At 38.0% G+C, this 13,762-nt stretch overlaps 1 protein-coding gene across 2 annotated transcripts; it reads right to left on the bottom strand.

The window, feature by feature from the left end:
• Window positions 1-1,745: 1,745 nt before the first annotated feature.
• On the bottom strand, window positions 1,746-13,438 carry LOC307146005 (E3 ubiquitin-protein ligase TRIM39-like). Of its 2 annotated transcripts, none has more exons than XM_079849728.1 (6): window positions 13,427-13,438; window positions 9,949-10,502; window positions 9,643-9,699; window positions 9,387-9,522; window positions 3,128-3,154; window positions 1,746-3,024 (listed from the first exon to the last, which is right to left on the bottom strand). In XM_079849728.1, exons 2-6 carry the CDS (start codon window positions 10,498-10,500, stop codon window positions 2,486-2,488), a joined length of 1,311 nt encoding a protein of 436 aa, XP_079705854.1. In that variant the 5' UTR covers window positions 10,501-10,502; window positions 13,427-13,438; the 3' UTR covers window positions 1,746-2,485. The 2 variants fall into 2 exon arrangements, with proteins under 2 accessions (XP_079705854.1, XP_079705853.1); XM_079849727.1 differs by lacking the exon at window positions 13,427-13,438 and adding an exon at window positions 11,121-11,227.
• Between the last annotated feature and the right edge of the window lie 324 nt (window positions 13,439-13,762).

The raw sequence follows: 13,762 nt of genomic DNA on the forward strand, positions 1-13,762 counted from the left end.
TTGTAAGTGAGTGTTGAGAAGACGCGTTCAGCCGTGATCCACGGACGTAACCTATAGGAGTATCCAGCGTTGGATCACTAATAGGCTTGAGACGCGTCTGCTCAACAGTCCGAGTTGTAACTATGAGGTTTGAGCAGTAGTGCTTCTCAGTGAGGAAAAGTAGAAAATGTTTGTAAGTAAGTTTAAAGAGTAAAATCAAGAATTATAAATCAAATCGATGGAGCTCCAAAGACAACAACGCGTTCAGACGCGACGCATGCGCATTCTACAACAGGACAGACAACAGAATGCGCATGCGCATTCGAAAAACTGTAATTCTTTTGTCTTATATGAATTTAATAAAGAGCTCTGTCTCGTATTCTGTCCAAACATACCGGGTAATCTACGTCAGGTGACTGTAAATGCGTAAAATCTGTTTCCATTGCAGTTTTGCAAAAAAAAAAATATTTTTCGAATTGCCTGAAAAACACCTCATGTGAGTGTAAAAACTTTTTTGCGATAAATGGGAGTTTTTGCGAAATTGACGTGTTTCCATTGGGCGTATTTTCAATTCGCAATTTCAATTTGCGCAATTTGAAGGGTAATTTTGTGTTTATTTTAATGAGACAAATCTGATATTATTTTAATCTTATCTGTTATTTAAAGGGGGGGTGAAATGCTCATTTTCACTCAATCTCCTGTTAATCTTGAGTACCTATAGAGTAGTATTGCATCCTTCATATCTCCAAAACGTATTTATTATATTTATAAAAGAAAGATAGGCTGTACCGAGTCTTTCCGGAAAAAAACGAGCGGCTGGGGGCGGGCCGTGTGGGCGGTGTGCTATAGCTGTGCTAACTGAGCTAATAACAACACAGAGAGACATTTGAAGCAGTTTACTCACCGCATGCGACAGCGAACCTTTATCATTGTGACTGCTCGATCCTTAAGCATTAGACGATCTGCAAATCCGTCGATCTGGGCTTTGTTTATAAAACAATCATCGTCGAAATGCAGGGAACAAAGAGTCTTGCACAACCTCTGTTGATGCTTTGAAAAAACAAACTCCATCCACTGTTACCTTAACGCTGGGTTCTTTGGGAATCTGTGCAGGGTTGTCTTGCCCTGGCAACCAAAAACCCACTTCTTTGGTGACATTGACTTCCCTAAGCGGAAGGTAACGTACTGCTTTCGCTCTCTTCTCTCTCTGGTCTACGAGTGCGCGCCCGCCCGCGGAGATGTGCCCTTAAGGACCCATATAAGGAAATTCCGCCCTATCTTACGCAAGACAGAGCCATACTCGAAAAAAACTTTCCGAAACTTGTGACAAACCGGAAGGAGTATTTTTGGAACAAAAATACTTCTTCAAACGTACAACTTAACTTTTGAAACTTTGTCCATGTTTAGCATGGGAATCCAACTCTTTAACAGTGTAAAAAACTCAGTATGCATGAAACAGCAATTCACCCCCCCTTTAACCCTCTGGGGTCTGAGGTGTAGATCTACGCTATTCTATTCTATTCTATACTTTTATGAATTCTATTGAGAAACCATGAGATAAAGGGGAATAAAGACTGAGAGTCAATGTTCAGAAATTATTAATGATTATTATGTTTTGAACTATGCTCTATAGCTGTGTTTTGCGGTGTGTTTGTTGTCAAACTCAAAAATTTTGTTCTTTTTTATTATTAAAAATTGCGATAATTTTATATGAAAAAGTTAATTATTTTATTTTATTGACATGTATTTTATTTTTATTTATTTTTAATGATTGTATTTTATTTGAGTTTGTCTTGTAATTATTATTATTTTTAATTAGATCTGATAAAATTGTAATCTGTCATATGGTCATGTTACTATGGGGCATGTTGTCACATTTCACTTCCATTCTTTCGGGGTAAATCAAGAAAAAAATTTACACTGTATTAATGAAACAAAACTACATAATTGTACTAGACGTGTGGGACAAAAGAAAGTCAGAGTGTTCGGTTGTGTCCCGCTCTCCTCTATCAGTTATAGAATTGAACATTTGTCTTTATTTACATGAACCAAGAACCTCAACATTTCACAAGTAATTCAGTGTTAACAGCTGGAGAGAAGAGAGAGAAAATGGCTTCAGAAATGTTTGTAGAAACACTGGAAAGTTTGGAAATTTAGTATTTTGTAGAATTTCACCATATAATATGAAATCATATTATGTAAAATGTCATAGTGGATTTGAAAAGCAAAGTATTAATATAAGACAAAAGAAATGTATAGATGTGTAACAAATTATCCATTTACACGCGTATATTCAGTATAACACACAAATATTTAATTATCATTTTTAAGGGCCTGAAAAAAAAAAAAAAATTCCGCTTGTATCACATATTCATTTTCTTAATAATTGTAAGTAAAAACTTCTTGATTATGATTAGTGCAAATTCTTTTTTGGTTTTTAATTACATATTCTAAAAACAGCACATCCACAGGTAATATTTTGAGATTTTATGTTATTTTGTTCGTTTCATCTGACAGGAGTGATGATCAGTGGGTTTGAGTTTTTACCTTCATCATTAAGGCCTGGGCTGAAATATGGATAGAGTTTCTCAGTGAAAGTCTGACCAGTGAAAGAGTAGATATGAGATCTGGACTCCACGTCATAAAAAGAGACCAGACCCTCCTCATAATCCACAAACACACCAACCTTCTCAGGTTTCACTCTCTGAGATAAAGAGACAGATGGACTATCATAAGCTTTATAATGATTCTCATTCTTCAGAATCACAGTCCAGTATCCATCCTCAGGACTCAGTGTGATCACCTCCTTCCTGTTAATGGATTCTCTGGCCACTCCTAAAGCCCACTGAGTCTTTCCGTTCACCTGCACCTCATAGTAAAATCTCCCTGAACTGAATCCCTGCTTTGCCAGAACACACAAAAACGTATCAAATCTCTTTGGGTTTTCTGGGACGTTCTGCCAAACGTCTCCATCACTGACTTGTTTTCCATCATCAGACAGGATGAGAAATGGATTCGCTGTATCAGGATCCAGAGTCACATCCACTGAGAGAGATCAGACATTATCAATCAACTTCAGAACAAACATTTTCATGTGTTCATTATAAACAAAAGTATTGTGAGTGTATCGGTGTCAGTCACACTGTACCTGCAAACTTCTGCACAAACTTCAACCCTGTGGACACAGATGACAATATAATGATGAATTATTCATAGCAGTAATTTCAGGTTAACAGTGAGTTTCTCTACTGGCAGCATCATGGAAATATTGATCGGTTTGTAAAACAAAATGCAGAATGTTATTGCAGTAAATATACGTATGATGGAGGTCTATGAGACAATCATAACAGAGGGTTTAAAAGCAGAAATGTCAAGTTGTATTTTTATTAAAGCTGTAATAATAATTATTCAGTGTAAAAAAAATGTGTTATGTTTGCTGTCTATATTGTGAAGTGAGGAAACCTTTTAGACAGTTTATTTTATAGTCAGACTTGTGGTTGTGTGTCAGTGACGGGATCTCTGTGCTCTAGGGTTGCCAACTTCAGAAAAGGAAAATAAGGGACAATCGTGGTTCTTTATAAGGGACACTCAAAATATGTGTACTGTACCACACAGTGTATGTCATTTCAGTGTCTGCAGTTAAGTGTGTGTATAAAAGGTTCTCAGATATAAACACATTTGTTTTGCTTAACCTATCAATGCACAGTTCAATCCTAAAAATAATTTAATGTCATAGAAATAAATGTCAATTGTTACACACAAACCATCTAAAGCTTTTGTAGCATACACTACCGTTCTAACGTTTGGCATTAGTAATAATTTGTTTTAAAGAAATGAATAGTTTTATTCAGCAAGAATACATTAAATGTGTAAAAAGTGACAGTAAAGACATTTTAATGTCACAAAAGCTTTCTTTTTTACTTTCTATTCATCAAAGAATCCTGAAAAAAAATTTACAAAACTGTTTTCAACATGGATTTCTCATTACAGTATCACCGTGAATATCATAATGATTTGTTTGCAAAATAATCTAACACAAACAGATGTTCTTCCACATTTTACACGCATACACCTAGTTTGCCGAACAAATTAAACCAACAAACTAAGCGCTCTTGTGGTGTCTGCCATTGCTAAGCAATCATGAGCCACGTTCTCCATGATGATGAAGAAGTTTCAGCAAAGGATAAATGGATTTTCTTGCTTTAGCTCTACTGCTAGATATATTTATGGAGATGAGCAATCTATGATCAGCTGTTCGTCCATTTTGGCTGAGCTTTCAGTGTTGTTACGGAAAGGCCAAAGCTGATCGCTTGGTTCGATGTCACATGACCTGCTTGCTGCATTCTGAAAAGTTGAGATTTTTCCATCTCTCTGCGGCATAGACGCGCCTGGGGAAAATGAGTGCCGCAACGGCGTTGCTCTCTATGTGAGCGTGCTTGTAGCGCGTCTACATTTAAAATAACAAACTTGAGAGCACAAAAGACGCAACATATGTGAAGCCCCTTAGTTAGTGGTTAGATCAGCGTAGCAGTCAATAAATGGGACAAGGGAGGTCACGTACGGGACAAATTATTTAGGCCCAATATACAGGATGTCCCGGCTAATATGGGACAGTTGGTAACCCTACTGTGCTCACCGCGTGTGCTTTGTTTGCTCGTTTGAGATCTTAAGTTTGTTTTGAAGAGTTTGTTTTCATTTGATGTGAATTAAACTTGCTGGAAACGGTATTTTACCCTGTATTCTGCCATGAATTTCACACTACTGTGATATTATTTTGCCTTACGACATTCAGGCCTGGGAATAACTGCTGGACAGACGACAAGTCTATGCTAAGAGCTGAACATGATTGTGACCATGATTGTGAATTCAGGTCTTGTCCACACTAATACGGTTTCGTTTGAAAACACATCTTTTTCTCTCTGTTTTGGCTTTTCGTCCACACTGAGACCGTGTTTTTAGCAATGAAAACGAAGCTTTTCAAAAACGCTCTCCAAAGTGGATACATTAGAAAAAGCCGTTTTCGCGTTGTAGTGTGGACTGTCAGAACAGAGGTATTTGAAACCGATGACGCAAGTTTAGTCATGTTGTAACGCTTTAACCAGAAGTGCCTGAATGGTTGTAGCCAAGTGTAAGCAAAGACTCAAGTATCTGATATTCCACAGTGGTTATGTATTATCAGCGTTGTCGATCCCACGCACACATGGGGCGGTTTGCAAAACACTCCACTAACAACTGCGTTACTGAATAGACATAAAACAGGATAAGAGCAACAGAATTATAAAACAGGCTTTACATGCATACATGCCGTACCGTCCTCATACCGACTGACATACTCATCAGTGAGGGAGTAATGCCGAGTTCACACTGAACTATTTTCACTGTTATTTTCACACTGCAGGACTATCTGGGGTGACATTCAGTTGCTGCTGTTGCACGATGGATCGGCGACAGAATCCGCAAAACTACGTTTCACAACCAAACATGCGTGAGAAGTGATAAGGAAATAACGCAAGATCACGTGTGCGTGAGACAGAAATTGTTATTAAAAATGATAGCCTGCAAGAAGATTTACGGTCCAAATTGTTTGTGCGCTGATTTGCAGTGAAAAGATTATGCCGGAGGGAATGGTTGGGGAGACGTAATGTGGAGCAAGGATTGTGTTTCTGCAAAGAGAGTTGGAGAAAATAAATAATTTCACTGTGCTGCTGTTGCTGCTGGTCAAGCAAATGTTTGTGCTTTATTTTTGTATGATATAATTGTAAATATCAATTAAAAATACTGATACTGTGATCTATTACTCCTCCCTGAACTTCCTGCTGCCCTGTATCTTGTTCTCTCATTGGCTGTAGGTCTTCGCCGACGTAGTTTTCAGTCAGAACACATTCACACAGCAGGATTTTGAAGATACTTATCATGTCAAATATCTCAAGGGCTTCGGCTACTCATCGGCGATTCTCTCAGATCGTGTCTTTGATAATTCACACTGTGTGATTGTCACTTGCGTGAACGAGCACCGATTTGCCTGTGATTTCGCCCATTTGTCGGCAATCTCACAAAACCTGTCGACGAGCGAAAATCGGGCCTAAAATCATTCAATGTGAACTCGGCATAAGAGAGTGGTTTCCACCTTAAAGGAGCAGTACCTAATTCTACTTGTTACAATGTGACGCATAATGAACCCATAGATATTCATGTTTATACCGGTATTGTGCCTGTTATGTGTTATTCACTTTTACAAAGTTTCTAAAATATGTTTTATTTTTTGCACACTTTTTATGTCACAGTCCTGCAAAGATGACAGAAAATTCACTCGCATTTGCTGTCCTGCAGCAAAACATGAGAGCGTCGCGTTTTAGACCAAACACATAATGGTGAGTGAGTGCGACCTGGACGCATCAGTGAATGCTGAGATATTTAGCTAAATAAAATGATCCTGCCAGAAGAATTGAGTGATAACTTGATTATTTCAGTCTGTATCATCTCAGTGAGCTTTTATGAGGGTTTATGCATGCGCTGTAAGGGGAATTTAGTGTTTAATTTTATCGCATGAAACCACACGCGATTTGGCAAACGCTGCGATTATTTTATGTTTGTCAGTTTGTCAGTGCAACACGGCTGATCAGTAGTAAATGCTCCATCTGAAAACCAGAGGGCGTCTCAAACACACACACACACACACATCAAATATCCATCTGAACACCGCAGAAGTACGATAACACATATCATTCCAGGAAACCCCTATGGGCATCATCGCTGTCGCTGAATAAACAGAAGATTGAAACGCTTTGATTGATTAAACATGACTAATAAACACACGACTGCCTTATTCTGTGTAAGAAGCACATCATCCTTCTGATGAGCTCAGCTGTCGTTATGAAGTGAGTCTGGAGTTAAAGCATGTTATTAAGTAAGGGTTAATGCCCGACGAGGTGTCCATTGTCAGGTATTAATGGACGACAGCGAGGCGTGAACCACCCGACGCGCAGCGGAGCCTCCGCCGAAGTCCATTAATACCTGACAATGGACACCTCGAAGGGCATTAACTCGCAGTGCTTTCAGAGTGAGCTAGGGCTGCTCGATTATGGAAAAAATCATAATCACGATTATTTTGGTCAGTATTGAAATCACGATTATGTAACACGATTATTTCACATGACTTTGGGAATGTGTTGCATTTATTAAAAAGACACGGTAACACTTTACAATAAGGTTAATTAGTTAACATTAGCCTAGTTAATGTATTAACTAACATGAACTAACAATGAGAAATACATTTGTTACAGTATTTATTAATCTTTTTTAATGTTAGTTAATAAAAATACAGCTGTTCATTGTTCATGTTAGTTCACAGTGCATTAACTAATGTTTAAAAATACAACCTTTCATTTTAATAACATATTAGTAAATGGTGAAATTAATATTAACTAAGATTAATAAATGCTGTAGAAGTATTGTTCATTATTAGTTAATGTTAACTAAGGTAGTTAACTAATGCTAATTAATTAACCTTATTGTAAAGTGTTACCAAAGACACCTTTCAAGAATTCTTAAAAAAAAAAATCGAAATTTGAACATTGATTGTACTTTTTGAACTATTAAAATAAATAATGTAACAGATAATACTTCAATGAGTATTTTAATAATTCCCGCAGGTCTACCACTTATAATGCGGGAAATTCCCCCACAAACATTGATTCACTTTAGCATGTAGATTGTATGAGTAGCCTAAATGAATCCACACAGATTATAAAATCAAATCTATCATTTTAAAACTTTCTCCAAGACGCAATTTCACAAACCGCGTGAGTGTTCAGAGGTGCTGCGTCTTCTCTCTCTCTGTCTCTCTCTCTGAATGTGTTGGACAAGGCAAGCGTCGAAACTACACTTTCGCGTTTAGGAGTCGGGACATGACAGAATTGTCACTTACACAATCGGGACAGCATTGCATCGTAACTAAAGGTTATCATTTCCACTTCTTTTTAAGTCTTACCAGTTTAAACGTTCAAGCTAAGAGAGTTTACGGCTTCGGGAGGGGCGGATGTGCGCGTGCGCGCGTCATTCAGAACACAAGACAAAATTATCGCAAAATAATCGTTTTTACTCGATTGTACTATTTTGGTGATCGTTGGGAGCCAAAATCGAAATCGAAATTCAATTAATTGCACAGCCCTAGAGTGAGCTGCGTTTACAAGCCGATCATCAATGACAAGCTGCGCTTAACAAATAATCACAGGATTTACAATTTCAAAAGCGCTTTAAGCCAAATCGGTTGAAGTACGATTACATGGAAATTGCGATTAATCGTAAAGCTCTAGTGTGGATGAGAACTTTTTGAAAACGCTAGTGTGGACGGAGAGTATTTTGAAACAAAACTCAGTTTTCAAATCTATCCGGATTAATGTAGTAACCTTGTTTGTCTTACAGAAACTCGGATCAAAGATCATCATGCAACCCTGTGCCTAACAGATTAACAACAATACGAGCGACAGAGACGAGCGTAGATCATTTAAATCCATTGGAGGGCTGTGTGTGTTTGCTTACAACAGCTGGGCCACACAATACTGTGTACGCAAGTAAGTGTGCACACCGGACTTTGAGATTTTAACCATTTCTTTAGCCTATTTCTCACATACCCCTTTTCCACCTAAAAAGAACTGGTTCGGACCTGGTGCTGGTTCAAAGTTGGTTCAACTTGCAAACCTTCTCAGAACCTGTTTGTTTTTCCACTGACTAGAGAGCCCAGCGAACGACGTCGTTACATCACTGTGTACGTTGCCATAGGTCTTAGCTTTCGCCAACTTCAAGCATAATAATTACAATGCTGGACTACATCGTCTTTCTTCAAATGTTTCTCCTGGCTTAGACGTTTAGAACACATTTGTGCTGCTCGTCTGGATTACTATAGACGGAGGTTGCTTTCGAGAAGAAGTTCGACAATAACCCGCCCCCAGCCCCCGATGTAAGCATGACGAGGTAAAAGAACGGTTCTAGTCCAGCAAAGAGTTGGTGCCGCTTTGGAACCAATTTTCTTGGCCGAGAACCGGTTCTTTGGCTGTCGAAACACAAAGAAATGGTTTGCATGTAGGCACCGGCTCCGAACCGGCACCAGCACTGCCTTGGTGGAAAAGGGGTAAAAGAAGTTCATCCAGATAACTGTCAGATTTATTAATGTATCCGGACCGAACGTTGATGCTGCAGGAGAGAATACAATGATGCAGTATTCTTTTACTGTTCTTGTTTTTTTCTTTCTTTCCCGTAAATCCATTTAAATCCTTTATTTATTTATTTTAACCTCCAACCGAACTGCTGAGACCATCACATCGTTCAAGAAGCAGCTGAAGACACACTTAACTGCAGGTACCAAACCACACACTCCTAAACCAATGCACTTACACACACTCACTCACCCTCTCTCATGGTGTATTGTTTGGCCAAGATGATCAGTACTGCTACCAACAGGACACCCAGACCAATAATCATCCAGTTTGAAAAGTGGACGGTTCGAGAAAAAGTAGTGGAACAATCCATGGAGGCTCGGCGAGTCTGCAAAAAGAGGAAGATTCAGTTCAAGTAACACTTCTCGAAGAAAGATTGCAAAGCTTGTGATAAGTTGTGGCTCAAAGTGCAAGAAGCCAAATGATTCAAATATTTTTTTCCACTCACTTTTCTCTGCTCTGAGCGCGTGATCTCTTGAATCTTCTTAATTCTGTCCTGGATCATCTACACACATAGAAAAACACAGACACATTTATCACTGAATTTAGTGTTAAATCTTCTGACAACATAATTCTTATTTGAATAATAAATGTTTGACCCCATAAATTAAATTTTATACATATGGCTTTTAGTCCATGTCTGTCAGCTTTAAAGGTAACATATTGCATTCTCAAAAATTGATAAAATTAACTTTTACCTGATTTAGGATGCATTTCACAGTGTGTTTAAAGTGTTTTGTCTGTAACTCTTTACCTTCTTCTCTCGACTCTCCTCCTCTATAGGAACAGTGTTGTGAGTCCTGTGTTCTCCTTCAGTGCAGGACAGACAAACACACGTCTGATCATCTCTGCAGAACAGCTCCAGAGGTCTCTCGTGTTTCTGGCATATATAATCCTCCAGATTTTCCACAGGATTGATGAGTTTGTGTTTCTTTAGACGTGGGACTCTGTGATGAGGCTCCAGATGAGTCTCACAGTAAGAGCTTTGACACGTCAGGCAGGTCTTCACTGCTTTCTGCTTTCTTTCACCACAGAAGTCACAGAAGACCTCAGATTCTCCTGGATTAAGCTTCTTAAAGTGTTGCACAACCTCTCTGAATGTTGTATTAATCTTGAGATCAGGTCTTCTGCTGAATTTTTCTTTACAGAGTGGACAGAAGCAGGTCCGTGTGTTCGGCCAGCTCTTGCTCAGGCAGGTTCTGCAGAAGCTGTGTCCACATGGAGTGGTGACTGGATCAGTGAACACTTCCAGACAGATGGAGCACTGGAGCTCCTCATTTAGAGCTGGACCACTGGAGGACGCCATGGCTGAAAAAATAAGTAAGTAGTAATAAGATAAATAATGTCAATATATCTTCTACATTGCTGAAGAGAGCAAGTTTGATAATTATATGTGCTGAGTAAATTAGGCTATGGATGTTTGCATGTTAAATACTATTATAACTTACAACAATATATCATGTACCACTGTCTATATCAAAGTCAAATACTGTCAAACACGTACCAACACTAACCCTAACCACACTGAGCCTATAAGGTTTTGTTTTAGATGGTTACTGTAATAATAGAAATAACCTGAAGAAACTAAATACAAAAACTTAACAGAAACTAGGAGTCACAGTACAGCAAATGTAACAGGTTTTTAATACCATCATAAGATCTTTTATAAAAAAAAAAAACAACATAGAAAATGAGTGGAACTGTAATTTTTCAAACAAATAACTTGCTAAATTAACATCTGTAACCACCAAGAGTCATTTCTGTTTAATAGAGTTATGGTTTTCATTGAACTTTGTTTATTCTGTCTGCAGTTCAAATACTTCCTGGTTCTGATATATGTTGCATGAACTTTAATTTTACAAACGTTCTTGTACTGCATCATGCTATTAAACTAGTGCACTTTAAACTTATATTTCCATCACTTACCTGTGAGTGATTGTCAGATTTGATCGTTAATTTCAGGGTTTCTGAAAAGAAGTGTTGTTTTGAAGAAGCTTCCAGTTCATCTGTTCAGTTTCACTTTCACTGAAGTCTTTACACACGTGCAGTGTTGTCATATACTGTAGCTCCGCCCATAATCATAAATATGAAACTGTTCCTAATCCATTCATGATGAGTGAGTAAACAGTGTAAGAAACTTTTAGAATATGTGTAGTTTTGTTTAGTTCCTTAATTTTTTAAGAGAGCAGTGGCAAATATCAAGTTATCACAGTTTATACAACTGAAGTTTGTTTCAAAAGACACACTAAACATATGATTCAGTGTAATTTGCCTTTATTTCCTGGATCGGTAAAACAATAAAACATATAAAGGCTTTCTAGTAGCTAAAAATAAATGAAGGCGTGGTAAAAAAAAAAAAAAAAAAAAAAAAAAAAGATTGTTATATGTTTTTAAAATCAACCCCATAGAGATAAAATGCTTACCGTTGTCTGGCCACTGTACGAGTGCACACACACGTCACTGAAGCGCGAATCTCAGCTATTTAAATTTCAACTGATTTTTGTCGTCTGTCGTCTGAGAGAAATCTGATTTTACCTGCAGGTAAAACCACTAAAGAAAGAGCTCACAAAAGGATAAACATAAACAGAATCTATAAACATATTTCAAATATGCTAACAGTCGCTATAGAGTGCAGTGCTTTTGCTCTGGACGGTGTGTGAGGCTCAGTGTGGATATGAAGAGATGAAGGGTGTTTTCTGGTCCATATACTGCCAATAGGTGGCGCTAATGCACTGTTTAGTAGTTTAAAGGGGTGGTATAATGCCCTTTTCAAAAGATGTAAAATAAGTCTCTGATGTCCCCAGAGTGTGTGTGTGAAGTTTTAGCTCAAAATACACCACAGATATTTTTATAAAGCATGTTAAAGTTGTCACTTTTTGAGAGTGATCAAAAATGCACCATTTTGTGTCTGTCCCTTCAAATGCAAATGAGCTGCTGCTCCCGGCACAGGGGGCGGAGCTTCAACAGCTTGTGTCCTTTTACCTCACAAAGACATGCACTGAAAATGTCAAAAACTTTTAGCCTTTTATGTTCAAACCAGATTCAGAAACATGGAGAGACCCAAGAAGAAGTGACAACATGTAGACAACATTTCTGAATGGTTAGTTGGTGAATTTATGTAGCTTATGTGGAGTTTATGTGGAATTTATGTAGCTTATGTGGATCTTCTAGTCATTGATTAGCCTATTCTGTCTTGATAATCTATAAATCGTGTTCCGGGGGTGGGGTTTATGTAAATTCTTGGGTTTGTGATGTCACTAACCTGAGAGAAAGCTCTTGTAGTCCCTACCAGCCGTTTGTTGTAGTCCTTAAAAAGTGATTTCTGTAAAAGCAAATATCTCCCTTTTCTTTGAACTTTGAGTGTTGTAACTTTACAGATGTTGTTTATGCTCAAACAGCAACAATACACACTAACTAATGTTAGAAAAGTTAAATCATAATCAACCACCCCTTTAAAATCCACTGTAAATGTGGAAGCAGCAGTAGCTCACCCTATCTTTTGAAAGGAGTTCACACAGTGCTCACAGATTCAAACCAGCAGAAGTTTGAGAATATCATGTCTGCAATTTAATCGTGTTTAATGAAGGAGATAATATATGTCTGTCCATCCTGGATATTGATAGTTTCATAACAGAAATCTGTCAGCTGAAGAAAGAGAAGGCGTCACTGGAGGTAAAGATGATGGAGAGAAACCAGAAACTAAAGGGATCGAGAGCTTTGTACATTATAAAGATTCACTTCATCCTTAAATACCCGAATTACCTGAAACTGTTTGTCTTTCCCTCGTTTTTCTTTTCTTTCTGCTGAGTAATGATCTAATAAAGTTGATTATTGAATCGATTCTCACAATTCAAATATCCTGATATGACTGCAGATTCTGACTGCAATGTTTATATGTACAATAAAGTGTATTAGTGTATTTAGTGTATTACCAGAACAACGAGAAGCTTCCAGCATTCCTGTCAGACATAGTGACTGAGAACGACTCCATGGTCTCTACTGCTATTTTGACATTTCTAAAAATGTTACATCCAGTCTGCTTACAGTTTATTATTCTTTAAAATAGTCTCCTTCAGAGGAACAGTTGTTATATAAATTGAAAGTCGCTGTGATTCTGTGTTCCTCAGGAGCTGGAAGAGGTTTGAGTGTGTGTGACTGATGGACAGGATTCAGTGGAGCGTCAGAGATCAACTCTCTGAACACACACAGATCCAGATACACACAGGACTCACTTTACTCTGTTGCCCTGATGATGCTCAGGAGAGTGTGTGTGTGTGTATGACAGTCATAGATCCACCGATAAAACCTGCACAGTCTCTGGGTTCAGACTGTAACGCTGGAGAACAGCAGATGTAGCAGACGCCACTGAAGATGATGATGAAGATGAGGAGAAAAAACACAGCTGAGGAAGAACGGAGTGATGATGATTTTAATACTTCAGGTATTTTTTTTCCTTTTGTTACTTTTGCATAATTTTTACATTTGTAGTTTCAAAACCTGTAACAAGAAAGATGGTCAAAGACAAAACTTTTAAAAAGTCTAAAAAGTGTGATTTTTATTGTAGCTTC

This window comes from Squalius cephalus, assembly GCF_949319135.1.
Source record: "Squalius cephalus genome assembly, chromosome: 18".
In the NCBI taxonomy this organism is placed as follows: Eukaryota; Metazoa; Chordata; class Actinopteri; order Cypriniformes; family Leuciscidae; genus Squalius; species Squalius cephalus.